Below are 27448 nucleotides of genomic sequence, written 5' to 3'. Positions count from 1 at the left end.
CATAAATATTCAGCTAGCTCTGTTATTCTATCATCTGAAGAAGAGGTTACTGATTTGTTTCCTTATTTCAGCACAGGAGAGAAGAGCAGCAGACATCTGTGCACCACTTGGATCTTCTGCATTCCCCACCGTGCAGCAGAGCTCTACGTGCAGTTTAAAATAAAAATGATTTGCCATCACATTTCTACACTTGTCTCTACAAGCATGAGAACCACCAGCTTGGGATTTCTATACACAACGCCTCACCAGACAGGAGAAGGGGCTGAAAAGCAGAGTAGCTTCCCCTGCAGAAAGGCACAGAGGGTTCATTCACTTCATCTGTTCTAGTATGTTATATTTTGACCAGAGGTGTTGAGAGAAAGACAGAATTTAAAACAAAGCCTAAATATCACAAGTCATTACTTAATCTTGGGACCGACTGTTTTTAAGAAAGCTGAAAAGAAAAGTCAGAATTTAAGTACTATTTTCAGAACTATGCAGAATAAGGCTCCCAATTAACAATCATCCTGAAGTACAAGCACTGCTAATTGAGCAATTTTCTTCCTGGTGAGGGAATAAAGGATTTAAACCTTGCTTCACATCGCTGCAGTTACAAAATAGAAACATTCCCCAAACTCCACACATAATAATTGTTCCAAAGCACAGTGAGGTGAGTAATTAAACGTGGAAAGGCTTTGTGTAGGAAAGGGCAGTGCCAGCAAAAGAAAGCAGGTGACTGCTGGGGAAACAGAGCCCCAGGCACGATGGGGAATGGCAAGGAAGCAAACAGTCAGCTGGAGGGCTCCTTACCTCAGCCCATTCACGATGTCCTTTGTTTTACCAAAATAAATCTCATTCAGTGTACTTCTGATTTTGTTTTCCATGTCCTGGAAAAGAAAAGTATGAAACCAGTCTTTAGGCTGTTCAGCTGCTTCCAGGACAGTGGCACTCACACTCCTTTGTGCAACTTACAACATTCACCTCAACGTTCAACAGCGTGGCCCCATCCCTCTGGTCTTACCTAAGCTTAAAAGATTCAGCTCTGTCCCTGCCCACTCCTGAATGTTACTCCAGGAGACAGATGGCTGTTCTCGGCCACAAGAGGGCAGTTTCTGTCCACCTATCTTTTTTCTTTTTTTTTCTGCATATATCAGCAAAAAAAAAAGTACATTTCACCTCAATTTTACATGGCAATTTCCTGGCACCCAGCCTCAAGCCTTCAGTCTCGTTGTGCTGAGCACATGGGACCAACAGGTGCCACAAAACCATGAAAAGTAGCAACAATTCCAGTTGACTTCGTAAGCACTTGAAACACTGAATTTTTGAGCTCTGAATAACATATCCTGACTTTAAATAACTCTGCCTTAAAAATGACTGTAGAAACAATGAAGGGGGCAGGCTGTTGTCTGCTAGTTCTCAACTTATTTCACAGGAAGATTGCTGCTCTGCTGAGCAGACCAGGTGCAGATGGCCCTTCTGCATCTACAGACTGCTGGAGCACCATTCCCACCACTGGGTGCAATACAGTACAAACCATTAACTTGCTTGTGAAGCCGAAGGCAAGCAGAACACAGAGTTCTTCACTATGGGTGAGAACCTGCAGCAAGCTGAAGCTACAATGGCTTCACAGCCTTACCTCTACCAAGCGTCCAATATTGGCTATGTGTGGAGAAGAGTCGCTCACAGTCTCATCTTTCTCCATCTGTTAAGAAAAGACACAGATCCATCAGCACTGTGGAAATCTGATGACACGTGCAATACAGCTTCACTCCTCAAGAGAAGGGATGAAAGAAGGAGGTCTCAAAATCCTGGAGTAACTCCATTCTTTCAGCGTGCAAACAGACGAGTAACACACTGAGAAATGCCCTGAACTAGACAAAGGCTCACATGTTGATAACAGCAATGTGGTGTAATGAAAGCCATGAATCAAAGCAAAACCCTGCAGCAGACTCCTGGTGTAGACAGGCACTATGAAATTGCCATTCCCTACCTACCAAGGGGCTGCAGGAGGTGCACGTGTAGCAGGGCAAGCAGCACAACATGTGGATGTGAAAACAAGGCGGCTGATGAGATGCACACAAGGATGGTGCTGTCAGTTTAACTGCTGTGAACTATCCCTGCAAAAACAGCTGTTTCTTTTCATCTTCATCTCAAATGCTTTTTCCAACCACACATGGGGCACATTCTCCATTTTCAGGATTTCCTGGCAAAAGAAGCCTAGGGTATTACTTACCTTCTAGTAGAGAGGGAAGGAAAAGAGAAATGTAAAAATCACACTTATCTGCGAGACTACTGATAACTGCATAAACTGCAATTACATGGAAAGAGAAATTTGAGCATTCAGGTGAGATTTTCCATTACAAAGACTGAAAACTAGAAGCTGGCACTGCAGAACGCCTTGTTTTCTATGTTCCAGCTGCCTTTACCCAATACAATGTTCACCCAGGGGCTGTGGATGGCTGTGCAAGATCTGTAAGCTTCAGTTGCCAGGGGAAAAGACAATCTTCCCAATTCCCAAGATGAAAATTCTGGCTAAGAGCAGACAAGCTGTTGAGCAATCAGACCCAGGAACCTCAGATGACACAAGATGTGCTGAGATGGCATGGAAGAAAAAAAAAAAAGAACAACTGGGAGAAAAATGTAGTGGGAAGAACAGTCTTCAAAGGGCTTTACTAATCCCACGAATTCTCTTATCCATCTGTTCATATCCCTCCCTCAGGGTAGAGTTTAAATATCTGGGCCAGCTACAGGTTTCTTCTAATAAGCCAAGTCTCTAACAGGCTTAGGGAAGCATGTAATTTAGTTGGAACCCTGAAGGCAAAAAGATAACCTGGAGGGGGGGGGCAGAAAAAGAGTAAGAACGTTTAAATTCTTCCTTTAGATTACAGTCAGATTGTTTACGTGTAATGGAGACACGTTGCCTGAAGAATGGATCCAGTTGTGGGAGAAGGAGAAAATAAATCCGAACTATGCAAACACACACACATACAAGTTATGGTGAGTTTGGGAACCAGCAGCAAATGGATCAGATCTGGGGCTGCGGGGCAGTTGGCAGTGGGTCACTGACTTTGACAAGTTCTCCACCGTGTCTCCTCCACTCCTGGACACAGCAACTTCATGGGTAAGAAACAGCAACTGAAAATAGATTTTTTTTTTTTCAAAACGCGTATTATTACATCTCCATAAAATCTGCTGCCAGAAGGAAAACATTTTTTATGTGCTATAGAAGCCCAGATGTTATGGGAGGCAGTTTTAATGGAGTTCAGAGTCAGTAAGCAGCCTGTTATACAAACAGCAGAGTTGTTGGGACTTTTAAAGGTTCCTTCCGTTGGTTGTCACTGCATGGACCTAGGCAGAAAGCCTACAGCCACTTAAATAAAGGGGTTAATCTGCACAGAGGGGAAATTCCATTCTCGATGTTGATGTTAACAAGCATCTCATCTTCCCACTGTCCCTGCCCATCTGCCACTGAGCTCAGCCAAAAACCCTAACACTCCAGAAGGAGCCAAGTCCCATCCCCATGGCCCAGTCTCTCCTCTCCCATTCGAGGGAGATGCTGCCTCGTTTCCTTGCCTCGTTTCCCCAGCCATCTGCTGCAGGTCTGACTCAGAAGGAAACTCACTCTTCTGGCCATATTAAGCTCTCGATGGCTGGCTGGTCACTTGGGTTGTTTCCTGCATGGAACACAGCAGCTGTTTGGGCTTTCTGTAAATGTTATTTGGAGGAAGAGTTAAGACTGAATGAGAAACGTAAGTTGGATAAACACTGGTTCATCATGAAAGCATCTAAAAATACTAGAAAGATAAGAGAGAAACTCATCCACAGAAGAACTGACGACAAACAGCCACAGCTGCTCTGGCCACGGTGCGACGTGAAAATCTCCTTAATGAAACACAGACCAACGTGAGCCAAAGGCTCCCAAACCACAGGCAGTGGGCAGAGTGAAGTCTCCAGGTGGAAATTATGTGGAATTATTTGGATATTAATGAAACAGAAATTGGCCTTTTTCTCCAACGCTTATTTCAAACTCTAAGCAGATAAATGAAGGCTGTGAGCTCCACACAGCTTACCGCGTTGCAGAAATCAGCCAAGAGCTAACCTCATCTCTTCATGGCCTTCAAGCACATTTATTCCCATCAGTGTAACCAAACTACATCCCCTACCCCTTCCCAAACTGCACCTTCTAAACCATGAGCAAATCCAGTGATATCACACCAGCTCTCCATGCCAGTCTGTACTTGCTCATCTCTTCTACTCTCTCTCATCCTAAACCCTGGGCTGGTATCAAATGGGGAGGTTGGTGGCCCTGCTTGTGGCAGGGTGTTGGAGATTCATGATCCTTGAGGTCCCTTCCAACCCAGGACATTCTGTGAATCAGTAAAATCTGTGTGCCAGGTGAAGCAGAAAGCTTCCTTTTCCTGTACAATTACTGCTCAGTACATCTCTGCTATTCTCTGCACCCCAAAATGCCTCCAGGAGTTGGGAAAACGGCATAAGGAGTCTGACAGCTACAACTCACAGATTCCTCCATTGGAAATACACTCCTGAACACCCCGTTCTGCCTCAACATCTGGAAGTCAGTGGGATAGGCTTTTACATGAAAGCTCAGCTTGATGAAAATATATGACTTGCCTAATTGCAGAGCACTAGCCTCAGAGGATTTACCTATTATGATAAATGGCAGAATGTCTCTGCTGGTGCTTTATTGAGCAGTAATATATCACAGAGCACATCTTCCTGTGTGCAGGAAAAGCTCATATTGCAGCAGACCAGCCTTCATCCAGCCCTGCAAAACGTTCCACCTTTGCTACAGAGTATTTCAAGCACGAAAATCAACATACATCTGCGCTGCTTTAATCTGAAATCCCAGGCTTCACTTCCTCTACAACTTTATAACCTCCTCTTCCCATACCTCCAGATGTAAATAAACTCCAGGTTTGGAGCCAACATCTTCCTCAGTGAACTGGCACTTCCTCACGATGCTCACCCTGGCTTAGGAAACACAGATGGGTTCTTTGTGCACAGCAGGAGCTCAGCAAGGCACCTGTTAGCCTTGCTTTTAAGGAGGGGGCTGCAGAAAGCTGTCCAACAAAGTGCACATCTGACTGTTTGCCAGACACTGGAAGGCTCCATCTACTCCGCATAAAATGAAACAGGACCACACGATTGCTCTGACTGAAATAAAAGTGCAGCCTGATGCAAGCACAAAGCTTGGTTGAAGCAGCACTGTGGTGAACAGCACAAGTAATTGCAGCACACACAGAGGATGGGACCCTAACGTCTGTCAGACAGAGAATCATCTGCCAGGCATCTGGCTCCAATCAGGATGGGGTGAGAGCTACCTGCTGCCTTTGGAGTGTGTGCAAGGCAATTGAAAAGCTGCTGGCATTTTTCATTTCCCTGTAAGCACCACTCCTTGCTGCAAACTGAAGGCAGCGTGTCCTGTCCTCTCAGATGTACAGCACTCCAATCTGCGGCCCCTCACTGACGCAGACAGCACAGAACACGCCGACTTCTCCTTCCTATCCAAATTCCAGCCTCGCTCCCTGTATTTACTGAAGTCTGCCAGTGTCAGATGTGAGCTGGGAGCTGCTTCCTCCGTCCTGGCTGTGGTGCAGCAGCTCCATGCTCTCTTGAACAGCATCCAGGCTCGTCCCAGTACACAAGCTGCATAGGGAGCACTCTAGCTGCAGGAGCAGGTCTCTATCTGACTCTTCTTGCCTTTTGGGGCAAGACAGTAGCAATGGATAATGAATGGATAAAGCAAAAGCCTGAAGTTCTCATTTAGAAAACCATCAGGCTAAGTGAAGCTACATAAAGACGTTCGACGTCCTAAAACAGGACAGCTCCTCAGTGTCTCACATCTCTCCTTCCTTATTCTGCCTACTTACAAATGTAAAATGCTGTAGAGTCAGTTTCCCATTCTAAACAAAGAGACAACACTAAAGGAGACACAGGGCAGGGAAATGACTTCTGCCTAGCCAGAGCATAACTTCAACGGCCCAAAGTCAGCTGTAAAAATACTCAGATCCACAGCAACTGGGAAAGAGAGGCAAAAAAAGGTTTTACTCTTAAAAATTCTCTGCAACACTTAGGAAGAGCCTAAGCAGGAGGATTCCAGGAACAACTCTGAGGATATTCTAGAAACGCACAGACACATTTTTCCAAACAGTCTCAATAAAATCAACAAAGAGAAAAACCAAAAAGAAGTACGCTGGTGTCTGATGCGTAGCAACAATGCTTCACCAATAGGAAATGAGAGCAGAAAATATTTTAGGCTCTTACTTCCAGATCCAGCCCCACCACAGTACCGTGCTGTCCACTCACAGAACAAACAGGACTGCCTGACTGCTTGCACCAAGTGTCATCTGCACACACCAGCAAGGGGAATTACTGAGCAAAGGTTTCCATATGAAGCTGCAAAATGCTCCCCATAGCATTTCAATGTGAGCTGTGCCCAGCTCTTCGAAGCTGCCAGAGGTGGTGAATTAGGAGGCATTACATGAGCCTGCTTCTGGCCACCAAGGGAATCATTCCAGTCATCACTCGAAAAATACCCGATTTGCAGCTAGGAGGTGAAACTGGTTTCAAAGTAATGGCTCTCAACAGACTTCCTTTTCCAAGCACTGAAAGGTTCTCCCTGCCATCAGCATATAAGCCAGGATATTACAAAACTTGTGAACACTTCAAAAGCTTCCACTGAAACACAAGGACATCTGCTATTTGCATTTTAGGATCAAAGGTGGTCAAGTAGCTTAAATGTTGACCAAAAACACGAACAATCTACTATAGAGAAAGGTGTTTTGTCATGATGGTTACAACAGCAGCTCACTGATACTGTCAAACTGTGACAGTCAATAACAAGGTAACTACAGCCTACTGCTGGTGTCTGAGTTCACTGCAGACTGTATAAAAAGCCCACCAAAAAGCAAAACTGGAACTGCTGTCCCATGAAGCACGTCGTGGCATCTGCAAAGCAGAGCTCTGCAGCCCAGAGCTGAATTCTACAACGCAAGTTTCCATTGTTTGTGCAGAAGCAGTGCATCATTACCCCAGTGGCTCCTTTATGGTTACTTACATTGGAAGCAGGCCCCTGCTTTAATGCATCGCATATGAATTAAATGATCTGCTGTTAAAATGATGACAGAAGCATGAATCTCCTCACTAAAGCTGAGAGAGTGAAAGTCAAACCAAACAAGGCCAAGCAGTTCAGGCCAAGGTGTACTGAGGACACCCATTCTCAACAGACCCTTGTTTCCCTTGGCATAGCTCTCACACACCATAAGGCCATGGCCAGAGTCAAGCCCTTGGCGTCCACTTCACAGCTGTGATTTAAAGTATTAGGAAGGCCTGTGATTAAATATTTGTCTGGGTCACCATAACTCGAGTGTAATTACTGCAAACACTTTAAAAGAGTACGCAATGCTCAAAAACCAGCTCCAGATGCCTCTTTTTCCCCTCCTGTTTTTCTATCAGCTTCTTCTGTAAATCAACAAGGTGGAAAGAAAAATCCAGGGCAAGCTTCCACGTCTGCAAGACTAACACAATTCAGTTCCTCTCCGTGATCGTAGATCCTTTGTTCCTTTCCCTGCCTCAAACCTGCACAAAACCAGGGGCTGCTTAACAGAGTCTGCATTGTCCTTTGTATCGAAAGCAACAGGCTGCTCTGGGAAGTCTCATAAAGGAGTTTTAGCAACTGCCAATCTCTCCAGTCACTCATGACCACACAATATGCCTCCTGTCCCCCTGAGTTTATTACTCTTCGCGAGTCACTGACTCCCACAACCCCAATTCATGCAGTACACAGACAGCAACCTCTGGCAGGTGGCTGGGGCAGAGGCACCTTCAGCTGTGCCAGAGCCTTTGACAGCAGTGCTGCCTAACAGTCAGCATCCTGGCACCTTCTGTCTGAGAAACAGCTTTCTCAACAGGAAGCCAAAGCAATTTGCACTGGAATAAGAAACAAATGCTTAGAAGACATGTAATTCTTTGTCATTGTCCTGGTACTGCAGGAGTGAAACACTGAAGGATACTAAAAAAGACTTAAAGCCTTTAAGAGCAGAAGAATTGTATGGTCCAAGCAAAATACAGGGCTGGCCACAGTGGCCTAGCTGGCTTTAAAAAAGAAGAGATGGAACAAAAAAGGTCATCTTATTTTTTTATAATCCTACTGCAATCTTCTGGTAACAGTGTGGGCAAACTTAAAAACATCTGTCCATGCAATGCATGCAGAAGTATAAGAGTTCAGGAATACTGAACACAAAATTAAGACTTAAATGAACATCTAAGCTCCTGCTGAAGGTTTTGTATTTCTAATTGAAAGCTATACTGCCATCAACCCAAATTCAAGGGGCTTCCTGGTAACCACACACTTGTGCCTTAACTTCTTCACTGGAGTGCACACGCAGCATGAGAACAGCACTGATCCGACACCTCACAAAATGAACTTTTTGTTCCTGACTGAGGCTACTGGGTAAATAAATCAGGAAAGGCGTGCAGGTCTGCAGTGTGCACTGGTGCAGTATGCAGACGTACCTGTCTGGTGAGGCTCCCGCCAAGGTTCATGGTACCAGAACCAGTTTTATTAGTCTGCAGCCACAGCATCACTGTGGAGGTCAGCTTGTAATGAGCAGTACGACCGCTGGATTTCTCCTGGAAGAGGGAGGACAAGAAAAAGGAAAAACACAAAAGGTGACAAACCCTCCAGAAACTAAAAAGTGGCTGGCCATAGAGCTCCATGAGTAAAAGGGCAGATGCATGTAACTGCAATTACAGAGCACAGCCTGTTTCTTAAAAGCAAGCACAAGTGTGCCTATTTTCCCAGTTCTCCAAAAGCAAATCTTGCTAGAGCAATTTAACCTCCCGTCACCTCGTTTTAATTACCTAATTAGTGATATTTATCTGTAAACCTTTATGTTTTTTAAGAAAAAAAAAAAAATCTCAGGATCGCGAGTATAGAAAGCAACATACCTTCAATTCTTCTGGGATTCCTTTTGATTACAGCCCTGACTTATCTCTATCCAAATTGCTTCAGGGAATTTTCAAAATTAACAGGGGAAAGAAGTTTACAGCCCCAAACACAATATTGCATTGTTCCCTGGAACACCTGTGCTCGTTAATTGTCTGGAATTAACTGGGTTTTGTTTTCACTTAGGAATATCAGCTGCCCCAGAGGCTGTACCTGAACCTCCACCACGTGGATGGAATCCCAGCATCCCTTAATCTTCTTTGATCCATCTCCAGCTTTCTTAATGAGGATCACGCCGGCAAAACCATGATCCAGATCCCAGAGGTAGACAGAGGAGACTCCACCTTCGAAATACCTGCAGGATGCAATCCAATAGGCATGTTAACAGCAAGCAGGATCCAAGCTGGAGTCAGATAATCATCTTAAATAAGCAGAACCTCTACATCTTAACAAAGACTTTTTGATTGTAAGACGGCCCAGTCTCAATGGTTAGATACCTAGAAACACAGCAGTTGACATGATTTTATAATACACAGATTTTAACTGCAACAAGACTGTATATTTCTCTAAAGGAGAATAAAAGCCTGGTGAGAAACAGAGCAAGTTGCACATTTCTACAGTACTCGGGAAAACAATCCCTCTGATTCCAATTAACTATAACAGCTGGGGAAAGCACAAGCTACAAAGCAGGCTGAGAGTAAGGCTCTATTTTACAGTTTTTGATTTTTTTTTTCTCCTTTTCTTTCTCTATCGAGCAAGTCTGGAAGTTCTTTACAACGCAGCCTGCTAATTAAGACAAAAGGGAGCAAGTCAGCAGCCTCATGCTGGATCTCAAGACTCTGTGTGAGGCTGGCTTACTGACTGCAAACAGAGCTGAACCAAAACCAAAGTCCGTAGGAACAAAGGGGTGTTGCTTAGGTTCACATCATACTCCAGCTTCAGATACAGCAGAGAACAAGCTAAACCACCTCAACCTCACGTCTCAGGTAGCACAAGGTACGTACTAAGAGAACTAACAAAACAGTGACACCTGCAGAACTCAGCTGCTTTCTAGCACTGGTGCTCTGTATTCCTGCTTCTTGCTACACAAGCAAGACGATCACAAAGACCTGCAAGTGGCTGCACGTTTCTCCTCTCCAGCAAGAAATGGAAACATCGCTCATCGCCAACACGAAAAACGTGTTGGAGCCTCCCGCCTTCGTGCTCCCCTCCTTTCTAAACACGAGCCTGGCAGTTGTCAATGGCACTTCAGATGTGATTTACTGTGCATTTTGGACTTGGCATATCAGCTTGAAGCGCTGTGGATTCAGGAACACCAATCCACCTTCCACAAGCTGGGAGAAAAAACATCAGGAATGCATGGCAAATAACCTGTGCTGCTCTGAACATTTGATCTGCATTTACAGGCCAGTCTAGCATGCTGTTGTAAGGCCGAGTCACCAAAACAGCCCTGATTCTTTACAACTGTGTGCATGCATAACTGTGTAACTGAAGAAACAAACACACACAGCACCATCCTATGACATTGGTTAAGGCGCTGCCTTTAAAGGAAAGCCCTGTGCTCTGCAGGTGTGCTGAAGCCAGGCTTCCAGCAGGCAATTTGAACCTAACAAACCAACAAACACCCTTTTTATGTCCCCTGGGGAATTCACAAATGGATTTTGGTTAATGCAGTTAACAGGAGTTTCAGGACTTCAGCAAGCTACGTTCTGATTCTGATGTTGAGTTCTGATGCTTCCTTTGACAGAAGGGCTTGAACCAAAGGCCCCAGAACCCAAAGCACTGCCCACTTCCACAGCAAGTTTGCTTAAAATATTCATATAAAGAATAAGTGAATTCAGTCAAAATAAACTGGAAGTCTCTGAGAATATTACCATGTACACAGAGAGTTTCCCTATTACCCACTTTATGAGCTTGCTACAAGCATGAAACATTAATTAAGAGAGAGACCAAAACAAGGCTTTTGGAAATTCATTCTTACCTACTGTACTTTGATCCTAATGACATGAAACAGGAAAAAAAGAATAATTTTATGTGGTTCACCTTTATGAGATTCTACATAAAGGCTTTTGTGGGTATTTTAAGAATGTGCTAAAATGTTGTCTGAAACCACATAAAACCATCTGAAGAACCCCCCGCCAGAACTAACAGCACACACATGGAAATGCTTCAACTTGCCTGTGTATATTTAATGAATCAAATATAGCATTGATATTGCTTTAAATGCTAATGTGCTACTTCAATGAAGTTGCTCTGACATCGTATATGGATGCTCCAGCAACAATGGCAGTGATTGAACCATCATGAATCCGAGGCACGCTGCGATGGAAACGACCCAAGGCTTTCTCTGTGTCTCATCAATCCAGAACCATTCCATTCATTCCTCCTTCGTGGGGAGAAAATCTACAGAAAATGACCATTGTAGAGCCTACATTTCCTCATGCTGTAAACGTACTGAAGGGAGGCTTCTGAAGACTATTTGAAGTCATGTTTGGGGGGGGAACATTCCTTGAAAGCTGTTTTCTTCAAGAAAAATTAAGTAATACAGGTTAATTGGCTGCTGCATAATAGAAAATGGGATGACAGACAGGTTGGTAGGAATTTAAACCTACATTCATAAACTTGGATTTGCTGCATGAAGGTTGGATTGTCTCCAAGAAACCCCTTTAATGGTGATTGAAACTAATTATTATTTACTAAAATCCTACATCTCTCTGGGTCAGATCCTCCTTTACCTACAGCAAAATGAAGGGAACAACAAAACACATTGTTTTCTAGCTATCAGTCACATCCCCCCATTGCCAAACACCACGCCAATGCCACCACCTGCTCTGAGGACAGCCAGTGCTCCTCCATCTCCAGTAAAATCAGCTTTTATGTGGCTGCCCAAGAAGGTGACTGGGAGCCATAAACCCAACATAACCACTCCTATTATCTTCTCTGTGAAATTCAGTGTAGCATTTCACTCAAAATCAATTCTAGCTGTAAAGCCACGATCAAACACTTCAGTTTCATACCCACTACTCATCAACCACAAAGCTCCTGGAAAAAAGCTGTTTTATACAAAAAAAGTCACACTTAGGACTGACCTACTTTACGAACGCAGGAATAAAGGGAAGTATTTAAGCTGAGGGTGATCCAAAGCTTTATGAAGTGTCTGAAGTTCCAGCGGGTGGAGATGCAGGATGGAAATTTAAGGAACCTGAGCTCCATCCATCAGACAGAGGCTGTGGCCAGAACAAAGCTGTGACTTCAAGAGGGATCTGACAGATTCCTCAGTACAGGACAGGTTCTTAACGTTACCACTAAGGAACACATCAGAAAAGACACCATAACCTTCCTGATAGCATTCTGCTTCCCAGAAGCCTTGCAAATGAATACTGGGCTGTACGCTGAGAAAATGAGTTTCCACCACACGGCAATAAAAAGAAGCCGTGACTCTCAGTTACACTCTAGAACCAAATCATTCATCCATAAAAACTCTTGTGAGTTTTCCAGTAGGGAACTGAATGCCAAAGGCTGTGGGTGGGTTTTTGTAGCTGGCTTAGGACTCCTGCAGCAACAAAACCCTGATGCCAAAGTACCATTAGTGGGATCTCAGATGGGCCATGCAAACCTTCAAAAGAGGCGCAGTGCTTCAAGCTGGCTCTTGCAAAGAAGTAAAATATTTTGTTTTCTCAAGGCTGTATGGATACTTCTTCCAACTGCAGAAGTTCAGCATGGAAAGGGAAATGTCTCTATTCAGACTTCCAAGAAACCCATCTTAAAAAAAAAAAAAACTACCCCAAGGGGAAATACTGAGGGTTCACCTACAGATGTTTGTGCTGCAGTGACAATGACTGGGTCACAACCAGAGCAACCCAAAAACATGATGAGGTGAGGAAGGAGATACCTCACCTCCTATTAAAACAGATGACATTGGTGCCATGTGACTGGGTACAGCTTCCCCCCAGTCCTTCCTCTGTGCCTGCACCCTGTTGTTTCAAACACAAACAGCAACAGAAACATGAAGGAAGTGGGCAATTCCAGCAGTTCACTCCCTACCAAACCCAAAACATTGTTGAGGTGGCTGTTCCAATCACATGCAGCCTTGTAGCTCAAGTCAGGGGGGAAAAAGTCTTTAGGACAGCAGCTGACACCAAATAATTTCGCTGCCTGTGTCCAGCTTTCCAGTAATGATGCTCAAAAGCTAATTCTCTAAAAAAGGCCAGCCTGCTACCAGAAGTAACACCTCTCCTGCTGGCCTGCACATAAACGATCGAGAATTCGCCTCTGCCTTCTCAATCCCAGGGGTGCAACCATGTAACACATAAAGAATGTTACCTAAATACTTGCAGAGAGGAAGGTAAAATGTTTGTGCATTCAGACCAGCTGGTTTTTTCACAGCAGTTTATGAACGCAGCCCAAACTATGCCCGTGGACTCTGCACAGGTATTTTACTGACATTCTTTCCAGCATACACAGGTGCAACAGTCCCTGGAGCAAACATACCAATCTCGTTAGGTATGTGTAACTTCAATGCCAGTTGTACTTAAAAGCACACATCTGGACCGTGGTGGGATGACTCAAACTGTGAAGCAGAGTTGTGAAGTGCAAGAACTCTGCATGGAGCGAAAACAGTACCCAAACAATGGGATCCAATGGGATCCTGAAGGCTAAATATCCCCAGGACCTTGGATTTTCTGCTTTTTAGTACCTTTCATTATTTAAAAAACAAAACCCTGCATTGCTCACACCTTCCTTACCATCCAACTGCTCTCAGAAGTTGGAAACTACAGACCAAATCCCTTTTGAGGAGTCACCTGGAAACAGCTCCATTAGCCACCTAATAATCAAGACAATGGGTCATTTTGTACCGCGTCCAAAGGGGGAAGTGGCTCATTACCTGCCAGGAAGCACCAAATGCTCACAAATCTCTCACCCCTGCCCATCCTTGGAGCAGCCTGTTCTGCACAGCCCACTGCTTCACCAGCCAACAGTCTGACACATTTCAGACACTGCCAGCTACAATTCCTGGATGGGTAGGAGGGGAGAAGACAGCAGCACAAGTCTTGTGTGTCATGTACTGAGTGTGCCAAAGCCTGAGCAGGCTAGAGATTTCATGCAGCTTCTTCCTTCCACTATGCATCCATCACATACACTGCAAGATGGCTAGTGCTTGCTCTTAAATTTGTCTTCCATTTTCCACCCTTTCAACACCGTTCATTTGTGACAGTGCTGGCTTCCTAACACAAGCTGTCCCTCTTGTGCTGAGGCTTTATGTAATCATAGGGAACCATGGGAACCCAAGGGAAAAACTCCTCCTGTTCCGAAAATCTCAGATTCAGAAGATAAGAATGCAGCCCGTGCAGATATGCTCCAAAACGAGGCACCCAAAGACAAAAGAAATTGGATGAAAAGCAACTAATTTTGTTTGCACAGCATGACAGTGTGCTTAATGCTTTCCTCCTCTAAGTTCACCTTAACCTTTGTAACGTACAACAACTTCAGGGTTGGTGCTGCTTTGAGTTTTGTGCTGGCTATGGGCAGGCTAAGGAAGGGATCCCAACTCTGCTCTGTTTATTCTTACATCTAAACACAATTTCCTTGGGAAAACAACACGGCTTTAATTTTAAAAGCACACAAACATTAAAGCAGTGAGCACCTTGGCAGTTTAGGTTTGTCTTATGAGCCTCCATCTTGTACTTATCAGCCTAACCCGGAGGCAAGAATCTCACAGATGACATAATCCTGATGTCACACCCTATTGTGCAAAAGCCCAGCCAGCAGTGAGATGGAAAGTCAGGTTTCCTTAGTGCTAGGATGCATAACAAATGCATCTGGATTCAATCTGTATGGCTCTCGCTGTGCAAACCACAGCGACTCTGGAGCCCAAGAGAAAGCCAGCACAAAGGGCTAGTAACCATTAATGAGGAACAGTGAGCTAATGGCAATAAAGTCACTTCAAAGCTTTCCATGGGTTTTCAGTTTAGGCAAAGTAGGTTTACATCTAAACACAGACAGAATGCTTACAGAGAGAGCGTGCAGCTGCCTGGTCCCTTGGTGAGCTGAAAGCAGGGCTGTGCTGAACCCAGCCGTGAGCTGCACCTCCTCCATCTGCTGCTCTGCTTCCATCAGTGTGGTGGAATCAGCACTGCTCCACACGCAAAAGGAGTCAACACACAGCAGCTTGGTAAATAAAGGAATTGCTACCAACCTTGCCAGCAGCACAAAATAGTTTCAAACTCGGATGAAAGAAATCCACTTGGAGGATCTCGGAGTCAGATCATGTAACAGGATGCAAAAAACCGTAAGAACAGCTAAAAAGGGGAAAGCTACCCAGGGCTTACAGGCGCTTGGTGGTAGAGACGATGGCGCAGAGCCCCAAAATGAGACATCTCTATTCTACCTACGACTCTGCTTCTGTGATCCCCAAAGGGGAGAGAACCCAGGCTGTTCAGTGACATAAAACACCAAGAAGAGTAAATGGAGTACTCTGAAAGTTAAAAGGTGAGGTGCCAGCTTGTTTTTAACTCCACTTCAGACACAATTCCAATCCAAAATTCAATAACAAGAGGATTACCCACAATAAAGACATATTTTAGAGGTCAATCCTCTCCCAGACCTCCTTCCACTCCCATTAAATTCCTCATCCAGAGCCCTAACATAAATTGAAAATGGATCAACATCTATTCAAAGACAGAAGCGGAAGTTCAAGGCTTCATGGCTTACGCTGCTGAAGGAACTCCAAGTCTTAATCAATAACAATATTTACAGAAGCTGAATGATCAACATGAGGTTGGATTTTTTTCTTTTTTTTTTTTTGACACAGCTGTTAAAAATCAAAACCACCAAGAAATTCAACTGAGCCCAAAAAATGAAGAGGTAAGAACAGCTCTCTAGATGTACGTACACTTACTAAACTAGTCTGGAGTTGCCAAAAATCATCCTGCTTGCAGAAACACCCAGAGCAGCAGCATCCTTCCCCAGGGAGGTCTATTTAATCACTTCAGAAACGATTTCTTCCAGACAACAAAGAGCGATTAGATTACTTAATTAAAGCACTGATTATCTCCAACCCAAAACAACAGAATGCAGGATCTAAAATAGATTTACCCAGCCACCCCGGTCCTCATTATGCTTTGATTTCAATCAATTGCGCACACACACGTCAAGCAAAGGGCAATAAATTACAACCATGTGTTTGAAGAAATTATCTTCACGATATTGGAAGTGGAAAGCCAAAGCCCTAACTGAATGGTATGAGATATTAGGCTTCCATCTGGGAATAATAACCTGCTGAACAAAAACATACCGGGGCATTAGCTTCAGGCAGTGTCTGAGTTAAACCTGGCAGTAGGAGATCAAAATTAAAGTTGGTGGGGTTTTTTGGGGGGAAACTGACATACATTTTGGTCAAACTGATAACTGAGAAATACACTTGCTGTGAGAGCAAAAAATGAGTACGATTCCTCTTCAACCCAAGGAGATTTCCAGAAATAAAAGGTGAGCAGCCAAGTGATGTTTAGAGGAAATAACATAGCACTGGTTAGGAAGCACTGAAGCTTCCACACCCCAGGAAAGCTTTTCTCAAGCTTTCACCATTTGAAATTACTTTGTGGGACTCTACAAGACTCCTCCAAAGTTGTTTTCACACTGCAGTCACCCCACGTGCTGCTCAATAAGCTTTTAGGGGCAAAACTCAAATGCAGGTCACCAGCAAACAAACGTGCAGGGATTATTTCACACCGATCGTTAACAAATGCACCACAGGCTGCTCTTCTCAAACCACCCACACCAGCAGGTGTCAACCCTTGGGAAATGGCAGATCCATGCTGATGACTCATGAGATGTAGGTGGATACTTAACCATACCTGATTACAACAGAAATCTAGAAAGGAATGGTATGTGGGCCAAATGCAAGCGGCACGAGGAAAAGCTGAAACGAGCTGAGGTTTTGGAAGAGGCTCAACATGAACTCTGTGAGATATTATCACTTACTGTGCATGAAGGTAAAAAGGGAGATAACCCAGAGGAAGCTTGGACTGCGTGCTGAGAGCTGAGTGGGAAAAGCACATATTCTCTACAGTACTTATTTTTCTTTGGTAAGTAAACATCCTCCTCTTCCGCTCCCCCACTGGAATGGCTTCTCTAAGATGCATTTGAAAGCTGAGCACCATGCAGAGCAACATCTCAGAAACAAGTGCTTCCAATGTACTAATTTAGGCCAGGGTAGGAAATGCTTTATCCCTTTATTATGGTCAGTATTTTGTCTCAGGTGAGGTGAAGGTCATTCATCCTGACCTGCTCACACCCACCTGCAGGCTAACATCTAATGTCAGACAACCATGCATGCTGCAGATTGTTGGCTGGGTTTGCTTTTGTTGTTGCTTTTAAACTTCGCTTCCTTGTGCAAAGGCTCTTCTGGTGCAACTAACACAAATTGCTTTGCCAGCCTGAACTCACCTCTGCACACAATCTTCCTTTTTCAGCCCTACAATCAACAACAAGCCCATACAGTGCAATGCCTTTCCGCGAGCGCCTGGAGAAGTGCAAGCACAAGAATCAGTGGGTCAGCCCAGCAGGGCTAAGAAACAAAGCCTCAAAGTGCTTTGAAACCACCTCCTAGCAGAAACATTCATTATAGGAAGTTCAAGCACACTGGAGCCTGGTGTTCTCTGTGAATGAATGCCTAGAACCAAACCAGAAGGCCAGTGACACCTTGAATCGACAGCACTCAGACCTTTGCAGTGGAGATATACCATTAGTTTCCAGCTCCAGCAGACCATGGAAATGACATCACTGCAATTGCCATCTTCTTCCCACTACAAGCTTCCCTATGCTTTGGGCTCCCACATGATTTCAGCAGCTGTTATGCCAGTAATTGTTACAGCCATTCCCAACCTGACCTGCTGGCAGCAGAAGTGTGAAAAGCTGGCACTTGTTACCACCACCTCATTTTTTCCCCTCCAATCTCCAAGTAAAAATTAAGCTTTTGCTGTCAAAATACCAAATCCAATTGTTAAGGAAACTGCAGAGTCCAGCTACAAGAACAAAAGCACGTTTCTATCCAGACCTCTGTTGTAGGTAAAGCACAAATCACTTCCAATTTCAAGCATGAGGAACCCTTCAAGCGGTTGGGTTAAGTTTCCCTAACTTTGCAAATTCTTTCCAAAAATACTACAGTTTTTACACCACTCAGCAAAACATAAGCCACCCTTTTCCTCTTTTTCTGACACATTTTTGAGATCCTAACGTGCATCAAAGTGTGTTCTGCTGACTGATGCTCTTATCTAGTCTGTACTGCAAGCCATAATGCCTCAGTCATTTCTGGCTGATGCCACAAGAATGAAGTCTTTGTGAGCAATCCCTCCTGTATCCCTCTCACAATGTATTGCCTGCCAAACTTGGACTGGCTAACTGAAAGATGAAATTTGATAAAATCTTTCTTTTTACTTCCATACAATATATTAATGCTACTATTGTACCCCATGCCGAGAGGGATCAGCAGATTCACCGAGTCCGAGGGCAGGCTGTACTGAGCTTTCCTTTCTGCAAACTTCTTTAGAGGAGTTATTGTATCCAGCTGTGACTTCATGGTCAGTGATCACAGAGGGATTCAAACGATCTCTGCTCCAGAAAGCTACTCATTTTCACCTTACTGAACAAAAACCCCTACTCGTCTGGGTCCGTTCTGCACCTAAAGGGAAACTGCAAACCTCTCTTTGCTGCATATGCAGAAATGCAATCTTTCAGTGGATTCAGACACCTATAACAACTGTTACTAGAGATCAGATACCTTCACATATTGCAAGAAAAGTAGAATTTGGTATCTATAAGAGAAGACTCTATGTCTGGACAGGCAACACACCAAATCACATCTTAGAATGAGTAGAAAATCAACAAGAATATATATTTTTTTTAAGCTGCCTTTGTTAGCACTAAAATAGTGTAAATTTCAAATGACATGTGATTAACTACATCTAAGTTATCTCCACCTGGATGCAACATGAAGCAATGAATGCTGTTCACCTATTCCATGGTCACTAGGGATCTCCAATGTGAGAGCATCCCAACTTTGGTAAAGGAGTACGTTTCTTTTGCTTTCCACACACCTTTGCTTTTTAGATTTAACATGACTGTTTCCATCCTATTGCTGCTTAGGAGACCACAGGCTGTACAGAAGACAGTTGTAGATGCAATGCAAGACAAGTGCATTCCCTCCTTTTAGCAAGACTGTTTAACTGACAAGTCACCTGGAAAAACTGCAACTGCAGCTTTGAAAGGATACAGCCTAATTACACTGTTCTCACACATTTCCACTAGTTCCTTCCCTTCACATCTCTTTCACAAGACAAGGCCTGAAACACAATCATCTTTGCAGAAGTACACGACTCCCCACACCACTGCCACATTTCACAATCAACGCCTGCAATCTGACAAGATGTGCAAGCTTCTGCTGTAGAGGTAGATATCTGGAGAGAGTGCTGTCTTGAGGGAACAGAAAAAGCAGATGCTTTAAGACTGAACTTAGTTGAGATCAAAGAGAACAAAGTCATTTCAGGACAAAGATGCCATTAATCTATTCAGGAGATGAGAGAGCCAAGAAAGCACTTCAGCTTCTGCCGTTAGCATCAGCTGGCAAATTGGATCGTGCTTTCCCAACACGAAATCACAGGTGATGTGTTCCCAGCAGATCAGCTGCTGCCTACCCTTCTGCCTCCAGTATACACACGTACGCCACCCTCAGTGGCACTGCATTTCAGGCCAATATATGTACTGCATGCCTCCTGAAGGAAACAAAGGAAGTAGAGGGCTGTGTATGGTAGAACTGACATACAAGTCTCTATACTGGTCAAAGGCATTGTTGGCTTCCACCTCCAGCTTGCGCAGGCGAGCAGATGGCATGGCACCGTCTTCCAGGGGAGGATCATACTTGTTACTCCACGGTGATCTGCCAAGGAGACAAGGAAAGCAGAGAGTGAGACAACAGGGGAACTCAGAGAGGTCAGAGTGGTGGGTCTGACCTGTCCAACAATGGCGAGCATCCTTTGAGTTCATGCTATATAAATATATAAAACTACACCTGGATTTGCATCTGCTCCTTCTCAAGTATTCAAAGGTTCAACCTCAGCTGTTGCACATCAGGTATTTAAAATTATTTCCATGCAAATACAAATACATCATGCAGCTTGTTTGGCATCTGACAATATTCGAGCTAAACTTTGCCATCTACAATTAAGGTCCAAATTCTCCTCTACTATTTTGCTTTCAAATACACTTGTCTTTTAGCACAATGGTAGGAAAATGTTTGAACAATGCACAGGGTTTAACAGGGTCTGTAAAGCTACAGCTTTTATTGTACAATTTCTGCAGGTGTGGAAGAGATTTTGTGCTCCTAATGAAAGATTTGGTATTAAAAGATTAATGCTTGAGACTTTTATAACTCCCTTCCTGCAAAGTTGCATTCTCCTCTTCATTTCCCCTGGGGATAACCAACCTACATATATCACTGCTAGTTTAAGAAAAGGTACCTCCACCTTTTGCCTACTCAGTTTTCAGAGTACTCCAGTGGACTAACACTAGGTCTTAATGCAGTCCATACGTACGAGCTTTTTCCTCAGTACCCATTTGTTACTCATTTCTCAGACAAGTAACTCGTTTGGACATGTTTAATGCAAAGCACAAAGAACAGGCTCTGCTTCATGCTGCCCTCGTGCTTTCACAGCACTTCACCCCTCTCCTCCCGACCACATCTGAACAAATAGGTGAGAGATCAGGAAAAACTAAATCACCATGTCACATCCACCCAGGGCAATGTTTTTCAGCTGGTGGTTCTCATTTTAAAATAGTTGCTTAAAACTCACTTGCTCTGAAGAAGACAGCTAACATTTATTTACCTCACAGCCCACTGAAATCCAGAAGAGATTTGCAAAAAAAAAAAAAAAAAAAAGAAAAAAATCCCCCAAAAGGTAAGATTCCCAAATGGGACACCTGCACCCATTGGGCAGCATGCTAAAAGCCAGCCTACACCAAAGAGACCCAGGTGGATGAGCAAAGAATCAGTGGTAAAGGCACAGTGGAAATACATGAAGTGCAAATTGCAAATGGCACCTGAAAATGAGATTTCTCTGCATGAAGTAGAAGAACTTGAAGAAAATGTAACTGCAAATATTTAAAGGAGATTCTCAGAGAAACTGATGCAAGACTGAGATAAATGAGCCCTGTGATACCAGATGCTTGTAAAAAGCTTCAGTCTCCCACTTCTGACACTGACTGGTTTGTGATCAGATCAGCAGCCCCTTCATGCTTTGTTTCCTTAAGTCAGACAGATGCTTATTTCCAAATATAAAAGAGAAAGAGCTACTGAGTCTGTAGTGCAGGTATTGCTAGACTCAGGACTGCACTTACAGCCCAAAGATAACTAAATTATCTAAGTTGACTGCAAATGTCAAGACAAGCTGAGAGGTGTACCAGGTGGAAGCTTCTGCATCCAAAATGGAGAGAAACAAGACAGTGGCACGATCTAGTTGGTGGCAACCCCATCCACAGCAGGTGAGATGGAACCAGATGATACCGAATATCCCTTCCAACCTAAGCATTCTCTGATTCCTTGCTCAGATCTCTTTTGCAGGCTGCTGGAATGGTGTTGAAGGGAAGGCCAGCAACTGAGTCTTTCCAGCAAGCGGACCGCAGCATTTTCAACCCATTATAGTTGGAGCCAGAAGCAGCTTCACCTAAAAAAATTCATAACACAACCCCATAATTTTTTTTTTCTTTGTGGAAGAGTATTCACAATGCATTTAAAAGCTTTAATGGAGGCTATTTGAAGAAAGACAGATGGACAAGGGCACTTAAATTTCAAAAGTCAGACCTCTAATTTCCCTAAAAGAGAATGTTTTTTGTTTCAGTTAACAGGCTTCAGTGTTGTTGGCACCAAATTCCCCATAAGGATTCCATTTAATGGAGTGATCAAACATACTTTGAATGGGAATGCATGGACAAAGTCAGAGACCTTGTAGTCCTATATATTGAAGAAAAAAAAAGAAAAAAGAGGGTCTGTTTTTTCTGCTTTCACAATGTGGATTCCACTGCCTTTTGATATGCTCCCAAACCTTCCTCTTATTACAGGAGCACTCATAGAATTGCCTGCAAGCATACATGCAGAAGAGGCTGATCACATAAGCAGCAGTGTGGTAATATGATGAAATGTGAAAGTACTGACATATGAAGATCCAAGAGAGACTCCAGGATGTACTTCATGGTCTGATCCACACCAACACAAACAAAATCACATTCCTTAATACAAGGAAGGAGTCAACGGCGAGTGGCTCAGCAATTAGGATATTAATTTCCTTGAAGGATGCCCCCATGAAACATGTGAGGTTATCAGTCATCAGAATGGACAAACATCCCTGTTTTTTCTCAAAGCTGCCACCCAGTCCAACTGTAAAGCTGCTCAAAAAAGGCCTACAAAGCTTGATTCCCAGTGAGGAAGCTCCAGGCCTCCTGCAGAATTCACACAAGGCTCAGCTGTCCACAGAACATCTTCAAATCTTTGGATTTGTATTTAAAGAAATGCAATTAGTAAAGTCTCCAAGAGAAGAAAACTGAAGTTTAGTTCAAAGCATGCAGTAACTGGGGACGCAGCATTCTGCAGGTGACTGCAGCACTTCTTGTGACTTCTTACCCAGTGCGTGGGGTTCTGAAAACCTGTGTGGAAATATCAAAAGCTTTTGAAAGTACAAAACACTCGTCCTCTATTCGGGTCTAATTGATTACATTAGTGCAAGAGCCACTTCCCAGTAACAACTTCAGAATTTATGAGGTATGAATAGCATTATCTGAACACAGGCACCGACTGGATCAACACATGCACATGTTCACATTGCCTGGTTTTCAAAGGCTTTTGCTTTCTGTTGAAGGAATTTACTTTGTGAAACAGAGCTGAGGCCAATCAGTTCCAGAAGGGAGAATCGCTTTGATCCAGAACACTTGAACCAAAAGCCTCAGAGAAAGAACAGCATTCTCTAATGCCAACAATTTATACATTGTGGCTACTCACTACAAAGAAATAAAATACCTTTACTGAAACCTCATGATGTAATAAGTCCTCCTGCTTCCCTGTTAGTCTTTAAGTATCTGAATAGGGATATAGTAGGGAAGAGACTGAGTAAATTTCAGAGGCAAGCATGAAACTAACCTTAAAGAAAGGGCTTCCAAATGCAGTAATCAAACATGGAGTGCTGGGGAATGGGGAGGGGCAACTGTTATTAGTTATTGCAGCATGCTGCAACACAGTTTAACAAGTGCCTTTTCCATTTTTCTGAGCATCTGGTGATAGATACTCACGTCAACAGTCTAACAAAGATCCCAAGAGACTGCTAGAAACACATCACAGCCTCAGGGAGAAAGCATCTCATGAAGGACCCACAAGAAATACATTATCTGTGGTATGCTCTGTCCTCTTGCACGTGCCATAAAGGATGAGCTGTGCACACACACCTTGTGGTGGCCTGGAGAAGATCTCAATGTTAGGATCATACCTTTCAGAACATGAGCAGAAACTTCACCTTAGAGACTTGCTTACCTCTGGGCCCACTGCAATCCAGGATATACTTAAAAAAAGCTCTCTGTCATTTACAGTTGGCCACAACCCAGATGCACTGTCAAACTCCACATCCATTAGCAGTCTGCTCCTCACACTAACAGGGCAAGATGAATCTCAGTGTGTTCCCTGTACCAATCATCTACAGACAGATGTGCTTTCAGTTTAGTTAACTACCTTTCCTGTGACCGAAACCAACTAAGTTATAATCCTTCATAAACTTACCTGTGTCTGCAGTGATGGTCTGAGCCAAAGAAAAAGAAAAGTCAAAATATTTTGTGGAATTCCAACTTGGAACAGAATTCTTGAAACTTTCTGGCCAAATGAACACAAATCACCACCGCGAAGCAAAGGAAAGCTGAACTCTTACTGCAAAGCAGTTCCAATTGTTAGCACTACAAACATAAGCTATTACACCAAACCAGAAAGGGAGCACAGAATCTAAGCCTCTAATCGGAACCAGAAGAGGAGGTGGAACAGCTGAGCTGCTAACTCAGGACAGAAGATGGATGGTGTTCGTTACTTCCTGGTGTAGCAGCCTTTGTTAGGAGAAAAGAGCAAAAGCCAGGTGATGCAATACTCAAAAGGCTTCTGGATGAGCTTTGTAATTCTTTATCAAAGTATTTGGAACTATGGCACCGATGCTACGGACATTAACAAAAGGCAGGCAATGGAGGAAGGAAAACAAATAGCTTTAAGCATTGGTTGCTGAAATATAATCATCCTAATGGCAAGGTATGGAAGAAAAGCATAAAAGGAGAGACTGCGTTCAAAGTGGCTGCCAATATCCTGAATACTCATTGTATTATTACAGCTCTTTCCACTTTGAAATTTATTTAATTATCTAAAGCTCATATTGTTCAAATATTTTCATTGTCTTCGCCTACAGTTCTCAAAATAAGTCAGCTATTTTGGTAGAAAGGGATTCTTTTCCTTCACTGAAAGCTGGGGCCGAGATTGTCATTGAGAACTAATGACACTGCACATCCAAAATGAGAACAACCCCTTGAAAACACAACTGAAAGCAGCTTTCCCAGCTGGCAAGTCCACGCTGCTTTGTACAAACCAATAATTCTTTTATTTAAACTTGCTGCCTGAATCATCATTTTTCTCTGTTGTCAGCCATTCCAAACATCTTACAACCTTGCAACAAGAGATGATTTAATTTCACACCACAGTTCTGGAGATCCAATTGGTTCCAATCCTCAAAGATAGAGCTGTGCTACAGGAAGCCTAAGAGGAACCCGTTAGTGTCAGCCTAACAGGATAACAACATCACATTTTAGGCTTGAGTGAATGACTACAGATCTTGGTACAGAAAACACACAAAGTCCTGGGGTTTCTAGGATAAAACATATCTTGTTTCTGAGATGGACAGACAGGGACCTGAGCTGCTAAGGTCATCAGATTAGAGGCTATACAACCACGTTGTCTGAAAGCAAAGCATTCTACAGTTGTCAGGATTTGAAACAGTACCAGGCTTATCACCAAGATGAGTTTAATACAGTTTAATATCATTTAAATTTCCCTTTTTTGGATCAGGATAAGAGGGAGAAGGGACTTCAATACTCTGATGCAGAAAGTAAACCAGTCAGCTCATTTCTTGGGATAGAAACTCACCTATACGAGTCTCCATCTCTGTTGTAGTCACACAATAGATAGTCTTTTCCTACCACCTTATCTCGTGCAATCTTCAATGGCTGATCAACAGAAGAGAGGAGATCTTCACAGAGGCTTGGGACCTGATTGTGGAGAAAAAATACAGGGAGAAAGTAATGAGATTAAAATTAGAAGAGCGTGGTATTCTTAAGAACAGCTTTTGCTATTAACAGCCCGCCTCCAATAATTTCAGATTTAATTAGCTAACCACTGGTGTGGTCCAGTGTGCTTAAATATACGCAGTCTGAATGTTAGCTACTTGCCAAGGACGGCCAGCAAAGCAATTGTGGAGGACTGATGAATCAAGGTAAATATTTATAATGGAGTGGAAAGCAGAGAGCTGCTAAAAGAACACGCCATCCGTATGCACTAATGTATTTTTCACAAACTCCCTCTCTGGGTACAGTTTAGAACAGTTTCCAGGCAGCTGGCCAACCATTACCATGCTGGTTAATAAAATATGTGCATGTATGCACACACACTTGTGTAAAACCAATCCATCTCCTAACACAGGCATCAGTATTCCTGCACCAAGGATCACAGCAAAGCCCCTCACCCCCCTCCTCAGGGTGCCCTCTTTTTCAAGAGAGGATCCCTTGGGTAGAAAAGAATGAGGAACACACAGCAGAGGGAGGACTTTGGTTAAAGCATCACTGCAAAACACTCAGATGCCACAGAGGGATGTGCAGCACTAAGCCTTGTTGTTCCAAACCCACTGACCCCAAACAAGCAGGGATGACTGCACCGTCCCCATCTGCAAAAGACAAATCTGAGATCCAAGATCACCAACTAAAGACCCCTCAGGAAAAAAAGAAAAAACCTGCAAATTCCCATCTAAAGTTCTATTCAATCCTTACAGAACTCCACGAATTCTCACGCCCAAGACCAAAAAAAAAATTAAATTAAATAAATCACACAGCCAAATAAAGTCAGGTTGTTATTGAGAGGTGCTCAGAGGTCGCTGGGATGATTCTGCCTGTGCTGTTACAGCTGCAGGCTTTTTGCCACGTTTACCCCCTGAAGCCCCTGTTTTCATAAAGCAATATTAAGGATTTATTATTAAAATTCCAAAAATTCCATGCAGAACACCAACAAGTGCCACTCCTGGAGATCCCAGCCGTGCTGAGGGTGCTGCTGCGCTGCTTACTGGGACAGCACAAGCTCTCTGTGACCAGAAGGAACCCTTGGCACATTAATTACATCTTAAAAACAATGAATTTCATTTCCATGTAGTAATGATGAACTAAATCCTCCCTGGATGATTCAGTAACAGAAATGTGCATAAGCACAGACACTTTTTTAGTCTGTATGAGCTGTAGCTGGTCTTAGAGGAATAGCAGAGAATGCCTTGCAGCATCTACTTACTAAACTAAAATATTGTACTATAATTCAGTACCATTTTGCAGTCATATTTCTAACCACTCACTCTCTCTTTGCTCCAGGATTTCAGGCAATATATTCTGTTCTCCTTCACTTTGTTTCAGAATGAAATGGGGAAGAAAACCCCAATCCACTTTGGAAGAATATGAGAATTTCCTTCATTCATAGAAGAATTGAGCTGTTTCAACTGATGGAGCTGCTTATGCAATTTAAGTTTTGGAAAAAAACATCCAAGGTTGGCATAGCTACCCTCAGAGAATTTCTGTATCACTTCTTGCATCAACTTCCAACAGCTGCTGCACTTCCTCTGTAAGAGATTCACCAGATTTATGCACACTGGTCTTCCTCTTCGGCGTAATGAAGCCACTTAAAAAGCAAAAGCAGGAAGTCAACACAGTAATCTGCAGCTTTAAAGACCCCAGCAACACAAAATTTGTTGATTCCTTCTGAATTTCCTTTTTAAAACAGGCAATGATAAAATATTTGGGGCTGAGCAAGCACTGCTACACAGGCACTGAGCAGCTCTTTTACACTACATACGCACCTCTCCTTAAGTCTTCCCCAAGCCAAGCACCAAACTTTCTTCCTGAAGCAATTCAGTTACTTTGTGTGCACTTAAACCCTGATGGAATTCAGTTTATATTTAGTGAGAAAGCTTCCAAATCTGAACTGAAGGCAGTTCTGCCTGAAAGCCCGGCTGACCTGCTGTCATTCAAATGTTCCAGGCAAGTACATTAGCACTGTGAACTTCTCTCATTAGCTTTTACTGTGTTAATGGGAAAGCCAAAAGGCATTGGGTGCCTGTAAGTGCATCTGTCTCCAGTAGTCATCAGAAAGGGAACTCAGGCTTGCATTCAAAACAGCACGAATAAACC

At 43.4% G+C, this 27448-nt stretch overlaps 1 protein-coding gene across 2 annotated transcripts in view; it reads right to left on the bottom strand.

The window, feature by feature from the left end:
* Positions 1–27448, bottom strand: part of CAPZB (capping actin protein of muscle Z-line subunit beta) — a 51896-nt gene that overhangs the window by 2559 nt on the left and 21889 nt on the right. For both annotated transcript variants that reach the window (XM_042831421.1, XM_042831420.1), the window contains exons 3-8: positions 25155–25276; positions 19767–19880; positions 9161–9302; positions 8515–8631; positions 1616–1681; positions 790–866 (exon numbers count right to left, since the gene is read on the bottom strand). In XM_042831421.1, the coding sequence (XP_042687355.1) occupies positions 790–866; positions 1616–1681; positions 8515–8631; positions 9161–9302; positions 19767–19880; positions 25155–25276 (638 nt within the window). The remainder of the gene's footprint in view (positions 1–789; positions 867–1615; positions 1682–8514; positions 8632–9160; positions 9303–19766; positions 19881–25154; positions 25277–27448) is intronic.

The sequence above is a fragment of the Centrocercus urophasianus genome, unplaced genomic scaffold (genome assembly GCF_019232065.1).
Source record: "Centrocercus urophasianus isolate 14NV4802_14NV808 unplaced genomic scaffold, USGS_Curo_1.0 seq_36, whole genome shotgun sequence".
NCBI classification, from domain to species: domain Eukaryota; kingdom Metazoa; phylum Chordata; class Aves; order Galliformes; family Phasianidae; genus Centrocercus; species Centrocercus urophasianus.
The sequence above is the reverse complement of the archived record's forward strand: the minus strand, read 5'-3'. Positions and strand labels throughout refer to the sequence as shown.